Source organism: Falco cherrug, chromosome Z (assembly GCF_023634085.1).
Source record: "Falco cherrug isolate bFalChe1 chromosome Z, bFalChe1.pri, whole genome shotgun sequence".
In the NCBI taxonomy this organism is placed as follows: Eukaryota; Metazoa; Chordata; class Aves; order Falconiformes; family Falconidae; genus Falco; species Falco cherrug.
In genome coordinates this window covers 19723955-19743842 of record NC_073720.1, presented here as the reverse complement: position 1 = coordinate 19743842, position 19888 = coordinate 19723955, and the positions used below count along the sequence as shown (strand labels likewise).

The window sequence follows — 19888 nt, the reverse complement described above, 5'->3', positions numbered from 1 at the left end:
AAAATGTTACGCCAGGGTATATATAAAGTCACGGAAGCCTCAGAGCTCCAGTTTTCTGCCATGTGCTTCTCCATCGTCCCCACCACTCGTAGGTTGTATTGCACTGCTTTTTAGAGCAACTAACCCAGTTTTGCTTAACCGAACTACCAACTGTCCCTGTTCTGCCACTCCTAATGGCATTTCTTCTTCAGCAGTTAAATAAATAGTTGTGTGGCCCATCAGCTATCCCTTCAAAGGAGCCATTGACCTGTGCAACTCAAGTAGAAGGAATCTCTTTTGGGCATGTAGAGGCCTAAGCACTCACATTCTGTTGCTGACCTGTTTAGAGAAGGCACCAGTGGGTATGCCTGACACACAAATAATGTGCATCTATCGGTCATTGCTTGAACCCCTGAAATACGCATTACAACCCTTTGTCATTAAGTTTGCCCATGCTGGGTTGTGAGCAGAGCAGCCACCTTGATATCCAGTCCACCAAGAGGATGAGTGTGTGATGGCACTCAGCTTGACAGCCTGGCTCTCAGTGATCAATAAAACGTAACGGTTCTAGCTCTAAGGATTCTGATCTCATGTCACATGTTGGCCATGAAGGCCCAAGTGAATTCAAGAGGTGTACTTCCCGCTGGCTGTAAAGGTGAGGGAGCAGTGAGTGGCAGATGCGCTGGTATGACACAGGTACACATAGCCACAGCTGCTCCAGGCTATACCCAGCTTCCAGCCATTCACACCTGAGAGGGGTGCCCTCCAGCTGGCAAATACACCATGGTTGCTAAACTCGGTGTACCTCTGCGGACTGCTGTGCTGTTCTTACTTCAGGAACTTTTAAAGGGGGTAAAATTATGCCTTACTGATCACACCAAAGCTGTAGAAGAAATAATAGGAAATTAACAGAAAAATGGCAGGCAATGGCAAAAGCTACCTTAGGACATGTGCAGTTCCACCCAGAAACCTAGAGGTGCACAGAGGAAAGCACTGTGTCATTGTTTCCATCTTCTTACCACTCACAAGGGTATTAATAGGATGGATAATCCCAAGCTTTGTCAAGCTCTCACTTCAGCCAGATATTCAAAAGCAGTCAGCCAGTCACTATACACTCCTGTGGAGCCAGGTGAGAACTATAAAGCTGTGTGACCTTGGCACAGGAGAGCTGAATTTCTCTAAAAAAACTGTGCAAGTGGGACAGCCAAACATGCAAATCCATTGCACACTGTGCTTGTGTAGCTGATGCAAAAGCCTATGCAGTCTTGTAATATTCTGTATTAGAAACAAATTGAGCATGTTACTTACAAAGCTGTAGGCAATGCGATAGAGTAAGTCATTCTCCTTAATAAATTACTTCTTTGCTTTTAAAGGTTTGGGTCCTTGACAATATACATTTTTGTTTTCTAATATTAAATTAATCCCTCTTGGAGGAGATAGATTTCTGGCCTGGCCCTCCTCACATCTCTTAATGCCAACATAGCATCAAATAAACTGAAACAATCTGAACTTTGTAGACTTTTTCTGCTTTGAAACAACTATCATGGAAATGGTGTTTAAGAGTGTGTCTTTCTGCCTTCAAGAGTTTTGGAGTAGCCCTCCTTTTTCAGTTTCACGATGACCAAATAGTTCCAGTAATTTCTGATCTCCCTGCCAGTTTGTTATTAGTGCAGCTGGCTACAAACCAGCTGACTGATGTCAGTCTCATAATAAAGAATGACAAAGCTAGACAATGGTCCCATGAGAAGCTGAAGAAGGAGGATCAAACACAATTGTAAACCTGTGTGAAAATCTACAAGGTCTCTGGCAAAGGTTTTACTGCTTTTCATAGCATTAGTTATTCAACAGGTTTTCTTTCTCTTCCTTCCCCAGGTGTGTGCATGTTGCATTGTTCTCTGTTTTGCTGTTTGGTTGTTTGGGGTTTTTTTAATATGTAATGGAGTACACGAATATTCTTATTTAATATGACTCATTAATATACCCCACAAGGTAGAGCATCCCTAATTATTTGCTGTGTTGCCAACTGCAATCTTAGGCTTGCATCTTGCAGTTACAGAAATTAATTGTAATGGTGAAGAAAAGCCATGTTTTCCAAGGATGTAACAACAATTTTTCTAGCTATTGTGTTTTCAGGTATGTGGCTGCACACACTTGGAGATCTCCGGACATCAGTAAAGTTTATGAATCCCGTCAGCTGCAGAACCAGAAATTCAGGATTAGTATAAAATCCACCCATGTCCTTCTGTCATCTTTGGGTACCTCTGTTCTTGACTTAGCCTTGTCCAATTTTGCAACAAAATTTTAAGAGTGGTGTGGTAGAAAGGTCATTGCAAAAACCAGACAATTACAAGAGGTCTGTGTGGATTATTTGAGATGGGAGTAAAACATGTTATAATACGGTTCACCTGGACTTCTTAGCAGTGAGTTAAAAAAAGATACCAGCTTTAGGTTGCTCTCCTTTACTGTGTCTAATTTTTGCTACCCTGCCATTCAGGATAGGTTCTTGGAGGGCGAATTATAGCCCCAAGAGTAAAATTTGTAGAAACTATAACTGCTAAAAAATTAATTGCAATCTAGCCAGCAAGAGTGCTGTAGAGAATGAAATGCTGTAGGGAGTAAATTCACCTCAGTCTGAGCTGCAGGGACATGGCATGTCACTCCTCTCATTATAGCCAAGAAAAGCTGTTGTGTTTTCCATATTTACTGCTAAAGTCCATTCAGGGATCAAGCTGTACTTAACTGAGCTGTCCCTGCGATCCAGTACAACATACTCTGCAAATTAGTACATCTCCACAAAAGACATCTGGACTTGGCATTCAAAAACAGTGTTTTGAAGAAAATGTGAGTCTCAAGAACTGCTTTCATCTCATTTTCCTTTGCCTGAACTGTATCTTTACTGTCATCTGTGCTACTCTGCTGGTGATAAAGAGTTTCCAACCTTCAGGCGATATGAATATGTAAAGCATTCCAGCAGATTCAAATACCATCTTGCCCCACTGCAAACCTACAAAGGTGGTTTTCCAGCACACATTAGGCAACACCTAACCTTTGAAAAATTCATTCTAGTTCAGCAGACAAGTAATGTGCTCTGGGAAAAATTCGAGCTTGACTCCTTCAAGCCAGACTATCAATTCAATTAAATTGCCTTTAGGATACGATTTCTTATTTCCAGATTTCCACATGGTATGAAACAGTCATATGTACCGAGGGCAGAAGTTTTACTAGGAAGGCATGTAAAGCCATGTGATGTCTTTTGTTCAAGGAAACCACCAGAGTACTAAAAGGAAAGGAAAAAAAACCCACCAAACAAACAGAAAGAAAAGAGGCTTTGCTATTCTTTCTTTATATTTGTGAGGCATCTAATGAGTAGAGAAGGCCCCAAATTTTTTATTGCAATCTGATTTCTTACTTTTTGCAATTTCAGCGGATTTGGATGTGATCATTTCAGTCTATGCTCAATGATGCTAATTCTTTATTATTACCCTTTAATCTGGTTTATTTACAAGCTGCAGTGAACATGTACATAGGCAGGTCAAGATTTCCTGAAGGCTGAAATGCCTCTCTTTAGCAGTTAGACCCTGGACAGGAAAAAGAGGAGAACTGAGAGAAATCCCCCTGGAGCATTACTCCAGGGCTGGTGGAGTAGGCAAGTTATCTTGCTCCCTGGCATCAGTGAATCCCTTCATGTCTGTATAGCTAAGGCTGGTACTTGTAATTCTCTCCACTTTACCTTCCTCCTCACCTCCCCCCCTGGTTTCCCGTGCCTCTAAGAGGTCATCAAACACACAGTGCAAGGAGGATCCACAGGAAGGGTCATGTAGCATTAAGATGTACTATCATTGCATTAGGCACTGAAAGAAAGAGAAAACATGTATAGAGTAATGCTTTCTTCCAGCCTCCTGTTCTCTCCCTTTAGCTGGGGAGGCCAGCTCCCCAGAGCTAAATGTTAATCCAGCTGAAAATTGTTTGTAACTGGAAGGGCACAGAACTGTAGAAGGTAGTTGCCCATCTTTATACATGGTCATCAGGTCAGAGATGAATTAGATTCTGCCATCTGTAAGAGGATACTGATGACTAAGGAACTGGGACATTTGTTTTACATCTGTTTGTAACAACAGAAGCTCCAGCAGCACAGTGGTCACCTAACTCTGAATTGGGGCAGTGGTTCTATACTGAGTCAGAGGGAAGTGTGCCAGCAGCACCACTGAATATGCATTACATACAGTACAGCAGGAAATTTGGACAGCAACTTGTTATAACACTGTTTTGGAAATTCATGAGTCACTGTGTTTCTGGAATTTGAACATTTCTCAGCATGTTTTTATGCCTGTCACGTTGTTTGAGAAAGCCTGAAGGACCAATGCTGAGTTAGTTTATCCAGGATCTTCATATTGGAATACTGTAATCCATCTCTGTCATCTTTCATCCTGCTTCCAAAAAACCCAGAATGCAATCCACTTTTATTCCATTGTGAAATATTATTTAAACACTTTTGTAACTGACACCAATTTCCTCCTTTGTTAAAGCCACTCAGTCTTTCACCCCAGCTGTTGCCCGCACTGACTTCTCTGATGTTTTAGATGAGGCTCCCCTGCTTCTTACTCTTTCACACCACCTGCACACGGTATTCCTTCCCCATTCTATTTCAAAATGACTAATGCTGATAAAATCACACCTGCACTCTGCAGTAACTAAACATGCCAGGGGATGCCTCTGCATTTCCTTTGCTTCCATTCTCCTCCTGCTGACAGTTGTCTCTGTCTCCAGCGCTGCACCTTGTCTCTGCAGGCCTAGGATCCAGGTACTGCTCTGAGCAGCACTGATGGCAGAACCTCCCTCCCTCGAACAAATGTTATGGTTTGTCTACAACACCTTGGCTTTTCTTCTACTTCTTACACTAAAATCTAGCGCTGAACTGAATTACAATTAAAATAGTTTTATTTAATCTGATAAATACAAGTATGCACACACACTTTTTTATGACGCATTTAAATACAGGTGTAGTCTGTAATATCAAAGTGCAAGAAAAATCAACAGCATTGTTGTGCTAGAAGCAGGCTGCAGAGGAAAGGGAAACTTCCCATCCTGCAAACAATTAGATGTGTTGGATTGAGCATTTTAGCAAACAAGTCTCAGCAAAAATGAGTAAGATTAAAGAAACGCACTTAGGAAAGGCTGGGGCTGAAAACTGATGGCTCTGTGACAGTGTCCATCCTGAGTCTGATTAACGAAGTCTTTGATGCCTAACAGGCGTTTTAGATATCAGTGCTTAGAAGTACTCACAATGCTTGTGACCCAACCCTGCAGGCATGTACAGTCATCCTTGGAGTCAGGAGTGCTCAGAGCCTTCCTCACAGGCAAGAGTAAGGGGGATGCAAAAAAACGGGTTTCCACTGTCTTTGTCACCTGCTGATCCTGGTCGAGCAAGAATAGCCAGAGCACACCTAACTGTCCCTTGAAACACAGTCAGGAAGCAGACGGGTTATGTCCTGCCGTATGTACTGTCCAGCAGTAAAAGCAGTCAGCTGGGAGATGGGAGATTTGGGAAGCTGAGTTCCCCCTTTTTTTGCCTAACACACACAGAGCAGACTTAAAGCAAAAGCTAGTCTCTCTCAGAGGCCTTCCTCATCACCAGCCTTACAAAACCATTTCTCTCTGTTGTCTTTAAATGTGATAAAGTGGATTCTTTACTATATAGAGTTGATGCCTGATTTTTAAACAGGTCTGGTTTGGGGTTTTGGTTGGTTTGGGGTTTTTTTCATTTTATAAAAGTACTTAATTTGTTTTAAACAAGGGTAGTACAAATTACTTGATAGAAAACAAACCATACTGTGAACATAGCAAGATAAAATATTAAAATTGCATTGCATCATGCACATGTCATTTTTTAACAGGGTCTGACATGTTTTATAGACCTGCCTTTATCTGCCTCTACTATGTCCCCTCCCACCTCTGCTTATAGCTTTCCTCTTAGCTTTTATTCTGGAAGCAGAGAAACATGGTGGTGAAACACCAGTCTGAATGTATGTGTTAACTGTACTGATTCACAGTTACAACTTTTTTTAAGACTGCAGGTAACTTAGCCACAAAAAACATGTTCAGTCCTGGGTACCTCTGCCAGCCTGCTATGGCTGCTGTAATATAAGTTAATTTATCACATGCTTCATAGGCTCTTAAGCAAAATAAAGATCAGGTTCATGATAAATGGCTGCAGCACGTATCCTCTGCCAACTGCTTAGTCTGGGGTGGGAAACTCCCCATTTGCCTATTTGTAGCAACCACATGGCCTTTTTATGCCTCTTAATTGCTTCAGTCATACAAAGTACATTGGCCGGATTTTGCCCTATTGATTTGTGCAAGGATTCTATGATTACGGTGCTCTGCTCTTGTATTTGTTTCCTGCAAACCAACAGTACACAAGGTAGCTGTCATGCTGGCTTTTTATACTTGCATGGATCTGCATCATTTGTGCGTGTTCTGTAAGACACTGTTTGTAGGAGGAACCATCCCAGCTTTTTATTGCAGATGTTGATGAACTGGTACCTCACTGGATCTTATCTGAAATAATGCAGGTTTGCATCTGAAAGCTAGCAGCTGTGCTCATTCCAAGTATGGCTAAACAAGAACTCTGTCTAAGCTTGATAATGATTGTTACTTGTCAATTTTGCAATAATAATAGTAATAACATTAGAAAAAGGAACAAACTAAATCAGTGCCCTGAATCTATACCCATGACAGCAGTATCTGAGTTCCTTGTCATTTCTGTGACATTTATCTTCACAGTATCTACCTGGAGCACAGCAGTGCTATCTTCCCCACCTGGCAGAAGGGAATGAACGGGGCACACAGTGTGTGTTCCCGTGCAAGCCCGAGCTTCCTGAAAGCCCACGCCACCTGTTTGTTAGCTCACACTGTGACGCAAGCCTACAAGCCGGTGTGTGCACCAGGAAGGGAACTCAACAACACTGCAATGCCTTCTGTGCCTGAAAACAGCCCCCTCCCTCCCAGACACCACCAGTTAGCCTTAGGACATTGCACATTCAAGTCCTCACCTATCCGACATGGCTAAAAAAAGTATGGACCTAGCTGGAGGGACATAAGCAATTCAGCCAGGGCTTCCTGGAAATCTGGGGCAGTGAGTGTTCATACCATAGCCTCTATGTTCTTCTTCCTCACTTCTGGCTAATACAAAGCACAGCAAAGATCAGCATTATGTTATCCACTAGTCTTCTGCTGGGAGGGTGATAATTTGGAGGCATCATCCCAAATTTTACTCTTTTTTTCACAACATATGTAGGTATTAATTTCTTCAGTATGTTTGTGTTCGCTTCTGAATGCTTTCAAAGGCTGGAACATTAAAATAACATGGAGTGGTTTTAGTGCAGTGCACCACACATTGTTTCTATCATGTGAGAATTGCCTAACTGCGGTACACTTCAGCAGCACAATTTATTACAAACCTTGGAAGTCATTTCAGGAGCCCAAGGACCTCATGGACCTTGGACCAAGTTTCAGCAAACTGCTCAGATATGCAGTCACTAGGCAGATGTCTGGAAATGTGTTTTTGCACGTTTATCTGCTAATGCAAACATCCCAATGCAAGCATTAACACTCAGAAGCATTATGTGGATTTTAAACAATCCCTGGAAGAGTTGGGTCCCATAAAAGTTACTCTGACAGATATAATCCTTCTCCTCTCCTTTGCCAAGTGCTCGCTCTGACTACAGGAGCCAGAGCACATCAAGCGAGACTCCTGCCTGCTTTCACTGCTTATGGTGCTCCAGACACTACAACATCCCTGCCCAGTGCTGACTTCACTCTTATTTTTATTGTTATTTTTCTAGTTGGGAAAGAAGCAGTAACGTGGAAGGGAAAGATAAAACAGGAGATAAGAAGATATTTTTATGCTTTCATCTGCACAGTTGACTCATATGGGACAGGTTTATTCCTCATCTCTATCAGCATTAATGCCTCAAGGAGAACAGCATCAAAATTAAGGTTCTCTTTGCTGCTATGGAAAATATTTTTTTCTTTCGCCCGGCTCTGTGAGGTCTTTGAAGCAATGGCTGTGAGTGTGTACAGCATATAGCACAGTTGGCTCCAGTCTTACTGGGGCCTTTCAGTATTAGTGTAATAAAAGTAAATACCAAGCGGTCAGGGTGTAATTATAATCTGGACATTCTGTGCTCTGGCAGTAGATGACAGGAGCCACTGACTTGTGTCTCAAGGCACTGAATCTGCTGTTGGCACCAGGGTGAATCCATGTAAAGGGACAAGACAGCAAAGTGAAATCCCATGTTTCCTGCTCAGCATGTAGGGTGCAAACTCAGAGGAAGTGATTTCAGTAGCTGAACATTCTGTATATTAGAGCAGCTCCAGCTATGGTTCTTCTGATCAAGGAGTCAAATACTATTTTATAGAAGACAGAGAGGCAAAAGCTTTCATTAGATAATGATTGTATTAAGACCCCAGTCATCACATAATTATTTGGAAAGGAAATCAAAATAATTAATGTTGCAATTATCTATTGATTTATTCTCCTGTACCCTTAATTTTGTTTTGAGCAGGAAGTGACCCTGATCATGCTCTGCAAAGAATAATTCAGAGATGCAAGAAATAAATGTGCTCCGCAATCAATACTGAAGTGGATTTCTTTTTGCCTTACTTGATTCTGCCAGCTTGAGGGTTTGGTGACACTCACTTTCAGAGCCCCCTCATAATTTGTTTTTGCAGTTGCAATTATTTATCTGCTAGGCTATTTTAACTGCATTATATCAGTGCCGGGAGATGTGTCCAAGACTGAATTTTATCCAATATATTTATGTTTTACGAAAACAACAAATGACTGCTATAATCTTGTGAATAAATTCCTTTGGATCTGTGGCACTGGAAAAGAATAATCACAAATTTGTGGAGCTCAAAGAAAAGAAACACTGACAATTTTAACAGCATAATACCATTTCTAAAAATGTTGCAAAAAAGCTGCTACAGACATATTTCCATAGTCATATTAGCTTGGCCTTAGCTTCAGAGTGTACTTTTGGATTAATATGACTTTATGAATATTACAGTAACATCTGGAAGCTCAACTCACCATGTTAGGAAATGTACATAGTAAGGGACTATTGCTTTTCTGAAGAGTTTTCATCATAAATGAGCAGGACATGTGGAACGGAAGGGGCAGCAGTCAGGTGGTTCACCCACCTAGGAGGAGCATAAGAATTGGGCCGGGAAAAAAACCTCAGATCTACTTCTTGCCAGGTCTCTCTGCTTCTGTCTGCTCCCGTGCTGTACTTCTAGTGGTACTTCTGGTATCCAAGCCATCCTGAAGCGGTACAGGACTGACTGGCAGCTGCTGCCTTGCCGTGGTTTCACTTTGGATTTCTGCCTGTTTGAAGCAGTGTCAGGGATGGGACTGTTGTGGCCAGGCAGGGACAAGCAGCAGGAGTAGACACCTTAGCTGCTGCACTCTGGATGCACAGCTTTGATCAGCCAGTGAGGCACATGGAGATGTACGTGGAAGGAGTGCAATAACACAGATTTGCCTTCAATCTTATCTTCTATCTGTTCAAGTGGATATGTGGATCTCCAAACATACACGGAACCAGGCACAGGAGGCTGAGTTACTGCATTAGGTGTGTGATGGAGCAAAACTGGGTACCTTCGATACATCATTGGCAAATTGTTCATTGTGCAGCTGGTTTACTCTGTTGAAGTTCATCTCTGGAGATTGCTCCTGCTGCCAGTTACCTCTGTTTTCCCAGCTGGTTTGACTGGAAGGCATGACCAAGAAGGGAAGAAATCAGAAAGAGGGGAAATCCAAAGCCAGAGGACACAAATCCTGCAGCCCCCTGGACACCTCTAAATCACTCCAACTTGCAATAATCATAAGACTTTTTTTAATAAAGGTTTTACTCAGCCATGAACATTTTGTGAGTGCCCTTGAGACATTCTTTCTTTCAGAATCTATTATTGCTTCAGAGCAATATCTGTAATTGAAACAAATCATAAAATCCAATAAAGAACAAGCAGGGACAGTTTCTTAGCCTTAAGGCCAACTGGTAGAGCACAGCTGATGGCCACACAGCTGCATTTGCTTCCTGTCAAAATAGCATGGCTGCATGCAAAATTGCCATGGGGAATGCTCCCTGGCCTGCGCTAGTCAGTTCTGAACAGCACCATTTATGAGCTAACACATAAATAGTATGGACAATCATGTGCCAGTACCTGTTTCGTGTGTGCTGGCCCCACTTTAACTAACTTGTGTAGACATAGCCTTAAGTGTTTTTTCTATAATATAGCATATAATCTTCTGAGGCTGTATGATACATGCTATTAAATACATGTAAACAAAGCTATATACTTGGGTTTTAATGCATTTTTGTTCATTACATGAGCATGAATATTAAATTTATGTTACTATGTTGTCTGGTGATGTTTGCTTGATCCTTTATTTCTGTGGCTAATCTTCAGAAATAGCCTGTCTTTTTTACTGGAACAGGTCTCATTGCACTTGAGGAAATGCTTTTGTAACTTTGACCTAAAACTGGAGGAGCAGAACCCTTCATGGATCTGAATTTGTCCAGGAGTGAAGGAGTGGAGCATCATAGATGACAATCTCAAATCAGCCTGAGAGCTTTTGGTGAATGGACAACACAGTTCAGTAGAGATGTGGGGGTGAAATACCCAAACAGGTATCAACTGTATTTGAAGGGAAAAGAATTAAAGGACAGAAGACAGGAAACTCCTCATGCTTTTTTTATTAGAAATATAAATATTCCTTAGTGCTTACTGCTCCCTTATTAAAAATAAAACAAACATGAGATATAGGAGAGAAAACAACTAAAGGGCCAGACCAAACAAAAGAAGAGATATGAGGCTGAGCTATTATCTGAGCTATTTATTTAAAACTGTTAAAAACTGTTGAAGTGGCCCTATCCTCTATGAATTTACCTAGTGCCTTTTGGCTTCTTTGAAATTTTGCACCCACCCTGCAGCAGCACCCTGAGGCAATAAATTCCACAATATTCTCATGTAAAGGAGTCCTGTTGTCTGACACCTTATATAGGTTCTCCCTAGTTCTTATCTGATACAAGTAGTAAATACTTGTTACACATTTAACCTTCACACATTTCATGATTTTATAGATCTGTACTGTGCCTTTTCCTCTCCCAAGATTTTCTATCCGTGTTGGAAAATCCTGTTCTGCTTCTGTTTCTCTTGCACTGAAGCTGTTGTACGCAAGTTCTGAAATCGTTTTTGCCTGCCTTTGAGGTTTCTCTGCTTGTACTTACCCATTTTGATGAGGGATTGCCAGCGTTCAGGAACGTGTTGTAATGACATTGATGGATCATGGATCGTTCTCACTCTCCCTGTCTTTCCTAATAGCATTCCCAGCGCTCTGGTCGGCATGACGACCCCTCCACTGAGCACCCCGAGGATGGCTTCCCAGAGCTATCCACTGTGACCCTTTCATCCCTTTCCTGAACGGTAAAGGCTCATTCAGAACCATCGACTCCCAGCCCAGGTCAAGCTACAGAGGAACAAGACTAGGAAACTCCCATCATTCACTGAAGCTGCTGATGTATATGAATGTTAATTGCAGTTAAGAGTCCTGTTGGGTCAGTAATAATTAATTACTGTACAAGTTACCACTTACACTGATGAGGAACTTCCTGAGAGTTTAATCCTAGTACACACAAAACTTCTGAGGAGGATGGGCAAAACAGTGAAGATCAACCGATTTCTAGAAGAACCAGAAGAAAACAAAGACACAAACAAGGCCTTAACTTCCTGTTGGTGTTCTCTGCTGCTCACTGCTCTCAATTAAACAAACAGATAAAATAAAAAAAAGAAAGCAAATAACCATACCAAATGAGAGAGTAGGTGAGAGGGGAAGATATTTAGGAGCCTCAAAACTCCAGAGAGTAATATTAGACTATTTAAAAACTTAAATTTAATGAAGGGTTAAAGTATAACCTAGGAGCTTATATTGCCTTTATGGTAGTCAGGTTCCAGTTTAAAGATTTCTTTAGCATAGACCCTGCTAAGCATACGAGTGGATCTGACTTGACATCACTGGATCACTATGGTGGTTAAGAATGGTGGACATCTAAGCACCTTGCTGTGAGGGACAGATACACCAAGCAAAACCTAGACAGGAAAAATGCCACAGAGTGAGATGATACTACAAAACTCTTACAGTACAAGGAGAAAATTAAATTCAGAGGCTCTGATATATGTGTTGTACACTTAAAACCAATCCCAAACCCCTAGCTGATGCTGAACGTGATTTCTCTTTGTGTTTATAAGCAAACACCTTCCATCCCCTTTGGAATGTACAGCTCCAGAGGCTCTCTCGTCAAGCACCATCAGTTTGCTATTTAGGCTACCCTGGAAGTTGTTGCTGCCACAGATACTTAATTATTTGTTAAAGGTGCTTCAGCATGCAGGGTTGGGTTTCCCGCCCCCCCCCCCCCCCCTTCAGTTTTGCACCAAAACATCCTTTTGTGCAAAACAACGTATCTGAAGATGTAGTACTTGTGCTAACACAACCCTCGAGTACCTAGGGCTTTGCTAATCTGAGTAGTATTTCAGGTTGAAAGTGCTTGGGTTGGCATGCTTCCGTGGTTAACGCTTGTCTGCATATGAAGGCCCAGGAAAGCCTTCTGAGAGCTTAGAACAAAGCAGCGCCAACTTAATCCCTCAAACTGTGCTCAGCTGGGGGTTTCCAAGACATAGCAAGCCCAGTGGTGGGAACAGGGTTGCAACAGGGAGGCTCATGTCCCTTGTGCAATGACAGGTCTGGAGACAACCGGGTGATTGCTTGCTTTCCTGAATTCTGGCAGAAGATTGCAGATGCCTCTTGCCCTCAGGCAGGCTATGTCTCAAGGGTGAAACAGAGATGTAGAAACTGCAAGACAATAAAGCGTGATTAATTTCTCTCCTTGGTGAATGCTGTGCTGCTGCAGACCCATTTCCAGGTGTTTTTAAGTGCAATCACTATCTTGCTTGCATTCTTCTGGGAAGAGATCAATTTAAATTACTGCAATCTCTTTGGTCTCTAATTTACTGCGTAAGGGTGTGGATCAGGAGAGCTGTTTGCTGCTTAGCCTGAACAAGATGAACGTGATGCTTTCGGGTTGAAGAAAGCAATTACGGCAATTGTGCATGGAATGTCTGCATTGTTTGTCTTCTGGGTTTTTTTTCTAACTATCTTGCAATTTTGGGGATGTTATCTACCCCTGATGTAAGACCTTGTGAACAATCCCCCGCTTTGTGAAGAGCAGATCAGATTGCACACTTCTTTCAGCAGCAGCTCTCATAAAGATAAGCCCGGTTTTCTTCCTCGCCAGCTTGTTCCATTACTTTCTGCATTTTCAGACAACGCTGGAGTTTCCACCTCCGTAAGACCATCCCAGAATACTTGCACGGGAAAATGCGCCTTGTAAATTACACTGCACTTTCCTCGTTCAAGGGTAGTTTTAATCCCTAGAACTGCCCATTTTGACTTGTAGCTGGGACGCTGCTTAGGCGTTGAGATGAAATCGTGAGCCCCCGTCTAGGCTGCTGTGCAGGGCTGTTGGCAGGTTACCGGCGGGACTGCTGCAGGCCCCCTGCGTGCCCGCGGCGCGGCGGAACTGAAGGCAGCGCGCGTTTAGCGGGGCATCGCCACCTCGGGAACTTGTTTCCCCGTCGATCTGCAAAGACCCGTCGCTCGGCCTTCAGGCCGCCGTGCTCGGCGGGGCTGTGCGCGGGGCTGTGCGCGGGGCTGTGCGCGGGGCTGTGCGCGGGGCTGTGCGCGGGGCTGTGCGCGGGGCTGTGCGCGGGGCTGTGCGCGGGGCTGTGCGCGGGGCTGTGCGCGGGGTGCACGAGAGACCGCAGCAGGGCCGCGCGGCGGCGCGAGCAATGCGTTCGTGCCCGGGGGCGCTGTCTGCCCGGTGGGGGCCGTTAACGCGAAAACGGGGTTATGCGTAAAACATCTTGTGTGTGTGTGTGCGCGCGTGTGCGTGCTAGTCACCATTTCCTTTCCAAATAAGAGCTTTAACAAGCCAGAAAACAGATTGTGGCGGGTCGGGCTGAAGCTCAGCTTCTCAGCTCTCCCGCAGTTTCCCAGCGCGCTTTCCAGAGGTGGAAACAGGTCTTTGCTTAAGAAAAAAAAAAAAAAAAAAAAAAAATCAACAGGGCTCCTTGTTCGCAGCAGAGGACGCCCCCAGCTCTGCCGCGGGCAGCCCGGGGCGCTGCGGCGGCTGGGGTTTCCGTGTCCGCCGGGGTGGGCCGCCACCGCCCCTCTCGGGTGTTCGTCACCGCGGCAGCCCCCCGGGGGGCCGCGCAGGCCACCTCCGCGGTCCGCAGCGCCTCAGGACGGGGCCGGGCAGGCAGGTGGCGGCAGAGCCGGGGCTAAGGCACTGCCTCAGGCGGCGCTGGCCCCGCCGCGACCACGGGGGGCTGGGGCACCTGCGCCGCAGGCCGCCCCCGCCTCAGGCGGGCGGGTGAGGGGCGGGGCGCGCCCTGTAGGGCCGACGGTCGGCTCGCGGCGCGGCGCCGCTCTCGCCGGGGGCGGGGCGGGCAACCGTGGGGGCGGGGCGGGCAGCCTTGGGGGCGGGGCCGCGCTGCCGTTGGGCGGTCCGTGCGTGGCGTCGGAGGGCGGCCGCCGGTGGGGCGTCGCGGTGGCGGGAGGGGCGGGTGGAGGCCCCGCCGTGGGCCCGCCCCGCCCCTGCGCTCCCGCCCCCCGCGCGCCTTAAAGCCCCGGTGGGCGCCGCGGCAGCGGCAGTAGCGCAGTGCGGGTTGCAGCGGGGCGGGCTGCAGCAGCGGTGCCGGGTTCGCGGGCGCCGTCTCCTCGGAGCGCCTGGCTGTGCCGCGGCTGAGCCCCTCCCTGCCGCCCCCGCTCCGCTCCCGCTCCTCGGGCCGGGGCTGTCACCGCGCCGCGCCAGGAGGCGCCGCCACGCCTGACGCCGGGCGCCCGGCGCTGCCAGCATGTTTGACAGGACGCGGCTGCCCTTCGTGGCGCTGGACGTGGTCTGCGTGGTGCTGGGTAGGTCGGCGGGCTGGGGAGGGGGCGAGGGGCCGTCCCCGAGGCGCCGCGCTCACCTCCCCGCACGGCACCGGGCTCAACGCATGCTGGGCCGCCCTCCCTGCGGCGCCGGGCATCGCCCCGGCGCGGGTCGTTCTCCAGCCCGCTCTTGGCTGCGCCTGCCTGCCGCTTCCACCGCTGCCTGCCGCCCCTCGCCCCCTCCCCTCCCGCCTCCCCCCTTCTCTTCGCCACCGCGCTCCCGCCCCTCGCCCGGAGGAATCTGGTCACTGCCGGCCCCCGCCCGCTCTCCGGGGCCGCGGGCCGGGAGGGGAAGGGTCTGGCGGGGAGGGAGGGAGCTGCTGCCGCTGGCCTGCCGGCGTGTGGAGCTTCCTTTGCTCCCCGACGCCCCGGCTGTGCCTTCCACAACCTCTTCTGCCGGCTGCGGCGGGAGCCTGCGCTGGGAGGGGAGGGCAGGTGCCCGCGGCCTGGGGCGCGTTGGTTGCCTTCGCTGGCTGCCCTGGAAGGAGGGAGGCTGGCCTGGTCCCACTGTGCGCTGGCGGACAGATGCGGTTTGGGTCGTGCGGGGTCTCGGTGACACGGGACCCGTGCCGTGGGTTGAGGCTGGGGGCGCGGCAGCGAGGGACACGCGTGGGGCCGGCGCGGTGGCCGCAGCGCTGCACGCCCCTCGCCCGGGCCGCCCGCGCCGTGGCACCTCCCCAGCGCTTCTTCCTGCCCTTTCACTCTCTGGCTCTCTTGAAGCTGCATGGTGGCCTGCCGGCTTGCTGTAAATATGTCCCGTCACGTAAGGACCTTCACCTTCACACCGGTGTGTGTTACCCACAGTGTTAGTTACCCACCAGTGGAGGGGAAGCTTCGCTCTGCAAAGAGCTGTGGCTTCTGGGTGTTGAGACCCTGGCAAGTGTCTTCGGGATCGATCTGAAGATGTACTTACTGGGTCAGTCTCGGGAAGCGTTAGTTGTGCTTCTTGGTCGAGTGAGAGCAGTACTAAATTTAAGGAATTTTCTTGTCACGTTGAGTGGGTGGTGGTCAGTCAAACGGGTCTGGCTCGTGAAGTCCCTCTTGGCTGAAGATGTATCCAGCACAGCATCAGCATGACCGTGTTCTCTAATGGGCCACGTGTTACCTTGCTAGATGCCTCAGATGGCATTGGTACCTCTAGCTAAATGGCATTAAAGAACAAAATTGTGGTGACCGATGCATTGCTCTGAATGAATGTTGTATGGGAGAGCTTTTGGGGAATGATAGCGGATCCATGTAGTAGGAGCAATTTCTATTCAGAAGTTTTACAAAGCTGTGCTGTAGCAAGGCTTAAACTTCCATGCTGTCTTTATGGCCAGTGAAGCAATTTTGTCTGTCCTGATCACTGTCGCTAAAAATGTATATAATCAGGCAGAAGTTTTGCACTATGCATGTACTTTGGTCTGTTTGAAGCCTATGGGCGTATTCTTGAGTAATGAAGGAAAACCAAAATGTATTAAAATTAAGACTACAGGAGGCATATGACTTGGAGTTTGTCCAGCTAAAAGAATGAGGGTTTCTCCATGCTCCTGCCCCGGGTTACTACCTGAGAGGTATTCTTGACCTTACCCTCCATCCAGTATAATATAAATTTACACACCTTCCCCCTGTTCCCGTGCAGCATTTGGTTCACTGGTGCCCTGATCTGATGCTTCAGTGTGCTGGAGGGTTGACTGACTTTATTTACCCTTGGGCTTGTTTACCTCCTACTAGTAGAGGGAAAAATGCAGGCAATGAAGTTGCTTGACACCTGCAACTTTAAACACATTGAGTTACAGGTTTGTGGTGGTTTGGCCCTGGCTGTAGGCCAGGTGCCCACCAAGCTGCTCGTGTCACTCCCTTCTTCAGCTGGATGGGGGGAGAAAATACTGTGAAAGGCTCATGGGTTGAGATCATTCACCAACTGCCATCATGCACAAAACAGACTTTACTTGGGGAAATGAGTTTAATTTATTACTAATCAAATCGGAGTAGAATAATGAGAACTAAACCCACATCTTAAAAACACCTTCCCCCCTCCCCTCTCTTCTTCCCGGGTTCAGCCTTACTCCTTGTTTCTCTGCCTCCTCCCCTGAGCACTGCAGGGGGATGGGGAATGGGGTTTGCAGTCAGTTTGCACAAGTCTCTGCTGCATCCTCCTTGCACTCTTCCCTGGCCTTAGCATGGGGTCCCTCTCATGGGAGATGGTTCTCCATGAACCCCCCCAGCGTGGGTCCCTCCCACGGGCTGCAGTCCTTCAGGAACAGGCTGCTCCAGTGTGGGTCCCCAGTGGGGTCGCAAGTCCTGCCAGCAAACCTGCTCCAGTGTTGGCTTCTCTCTCTAAGGGTCCTGCCAGGAGCCTGCTCCAGCATGGGCTTCCCATGGGTCACAGCCTCCTTTGGGCATCCACCTGCTCTGGTGTGGGGTCCTCCACGGGCTGCAGGTGGATATCTGCTCCCCTTTGAACCTCCGTGGGCTGCAGGGGGACAGCCTGCCTCACCATGGTCTTCACCACAGGCTGCACAGAAATCTGTTCCTCCTGCACTGACCTTGGTTCCTGCAGAGATGTTGCTCTCCTGTATTCCACTTCTCTCTTCCGCTGCAATTTGTTGTGTGCGTTTTCTTTTTCTGCTTCTTAAATATGTTACCCCATATCCCCAGAGGCTCTACCACAGTCGCTGATGGGCTTGGCCTTGGCCAGTGGCAGCTCTGTCTCAGAGTGGGCTCTGTTTGATGTAGAGGAAGCTTCTAGCAGCATCTCACAGAAGCCACCCCTACAGCCCTCCCTGCTACCAAAGCACTGCCAAGCAAACCCAACACAGTGAAACTCTAGCTGTGGCATAAATACCAAAGTGTAGGAATGGGGAAGGTATGGGATATCAGACCAAATTCTCATCTTTTTCTCCCTTGCTCCCATGTGACTGAGACCAGCCCTTAGAATAAAATAGGTCTTAAGCCTGTGTGTCTAAAGGGGGAATCTTTTAATTTTTTAGCTGCAAGAATAGTTTGTGTTGATTGTGGACTTTTATTTGAACTCTCACTTTCCCCTGCCCTTCCCCCCTCATGTGCACTTTGATACCTGCTCAAATGACTGAGGTGACTGCCCAGATAAAATGACTTGCAGGTATTGATAACCTGATAACCTAGTATCTCCCCTAAAGAGACCATGAACCCTCAAAGAGAAAACTCATCTAACTGTGTCATACTGAAAGTTTAAAACTGTATACGCCAGCTTCATTTGAGCACTGAACTCTGATCTTGGTGTGGTAGCCTGTTCTACCACAAAAGGGCTACTGGTAGCAGTCCCCAAGGTATCTCTTAACTGTCACTTGATAATGAGCTTGCCTTTTTTTCTTCTCCTACCTTTCCTGCCTGCACCTTCCCCATAGCAAGTGAAGATGGGGAGGAAAATTTTATTTCACTGTCTCAGCAATGTTGGACAGAAAAAAAACTTTTAAGGATGCCTCTTCAAGTTACAGTGGTCTGACTTTGACTTATCTGTAAGCTCACTGCAGTGGAAGTGGCTGACTCTGATGGTGTATGTCTGATTTAAACAGAAGCAATTTAGTCAAACTATTCTTTGTGCGGGTTCAACTCTTGCAACACAAGTTTCCAAAAGGGAAGGAAGAGGAAAAGAGCTTTACTGTGATTTTTAGTGGTTTAAATGGGTTTATTGAAAGGTCTGACAAGTGCCCAAGATGGAGCAGAGGTAACGGACTAAGAAAGAGATCAAGAAAGAGCAGGCAGCAAAGATCCCTCCCCCCTTTTATGCAGCAGTAAGCTATTAGTTCAGTTTGGTTGCCTGAAACTTGAGTCTAAGGTTGCTCCTAAGGAGCCTTAAGGAAGCTCCCTCCTTTAATCACCTGTCTACCCAGTAAGGGATGGAGAGTTCTGGGAAAGCAGTCTTTGGTGCCCTGAGAAAAAAAACCACTCAGCCTTATCAGGATGATAATTCCTCTAAATGTTACTAGTGTTTCTGCTTTAAACTAATTTAATAATCTGTAATTTAAAAAAAGGAGAAGCTGCAGAAGCTGCAGATTCCTGCAGTGTCTGTCCTTAAATAGTGTGAGGAGGTGTATTTGCATGCTCTGAGTGTGTGCCCTGCTGCAGTGGTGGGGGGTGTGTGTGTTGTGCAGTGCTGCAGGCAAAGCTCCCTTAACTCTGCAGTCCAGCAGACAGTGGTTGGCTTCTTCTATCACTGGAAAGCAGAATGGCCTGGACTGCAGGATTTCCTTCTCCACCATACCTTTGTTAGTTGATCTGCATTGTTTTTCTGATGGAGAAACATTTCATGTAGGATGGCACTGATGTGTAAATGGGGTGACACTTCTAGACAATAGTAAAACCATTTTTCACAGATACTGACTTGATTCTTGTGGTTTATTACACTTTCAATTTGTCATATGAATAATAACAGTTTATTTTATACTTAATTAGCTTGTGACTGATGCCTTCATTAGACATCATATATATACATACTCAGTGCTACTCTGACAGGTCTTTGTTTACTGCAGATCAGGCTCCTTCTTCATTAAGGCAGATAAACAACACTTAAAGAACAAAGTTGGGAAACCCACGATGATACTCCTGTAATCAGTGGAAGAACTACTGAATACATTTACCTTTAGATGAAGCTCCTACTAAGACTAAGTCAGGTTAAATAAGTTCTGTGGAGGTGACTGGAGCAATAAGGAAAACATTCTCTGTGATGCTAGACTTGTCCTAGGACAACTCATATTTGGGCCATGCTTGTTGTGGCTCATGTCTAACTTGAGTGCAAGGACGGAGTACAACGAATTTCTTTTAGTCCCTTGCCTGACTATCCAGTCACCTACAAGCTATTTTAAGTAATTAGGGAGTGTACTTGTCAATGTGTGA

The 19888-nt window shown here is 46.5% G+C and overlaps 1 protein-coding gene across 2 annotated transcripts in view; it reads left to right on the top strand.

The window, feature by feature from the left end:
- Positions 1-14720: 14720 nt before the first annotated feature.
- PLPP1 (phospholipid phosphatase 1) overlaps positions 14721-19888 on the top strand; it is a 67936-nt gene continuing 62768 nt past the window's right edge. The window contains exon 1 of one of the 2 annotated variants that reach the window (XM_055699666.1): positions 14721-15013. In XM_055699666.1, coding sequence (XP_055555641.1) covers positions 14956-15013 — 58 coding nt within the window. In that variant the 5' untranslated portion in view covers positions 14721-14955. The remainder of the gene's footprint in view (positions 15014-19888) is intronic. The other variant, XM_055699667.1, reaches the window with a different exon arrangement.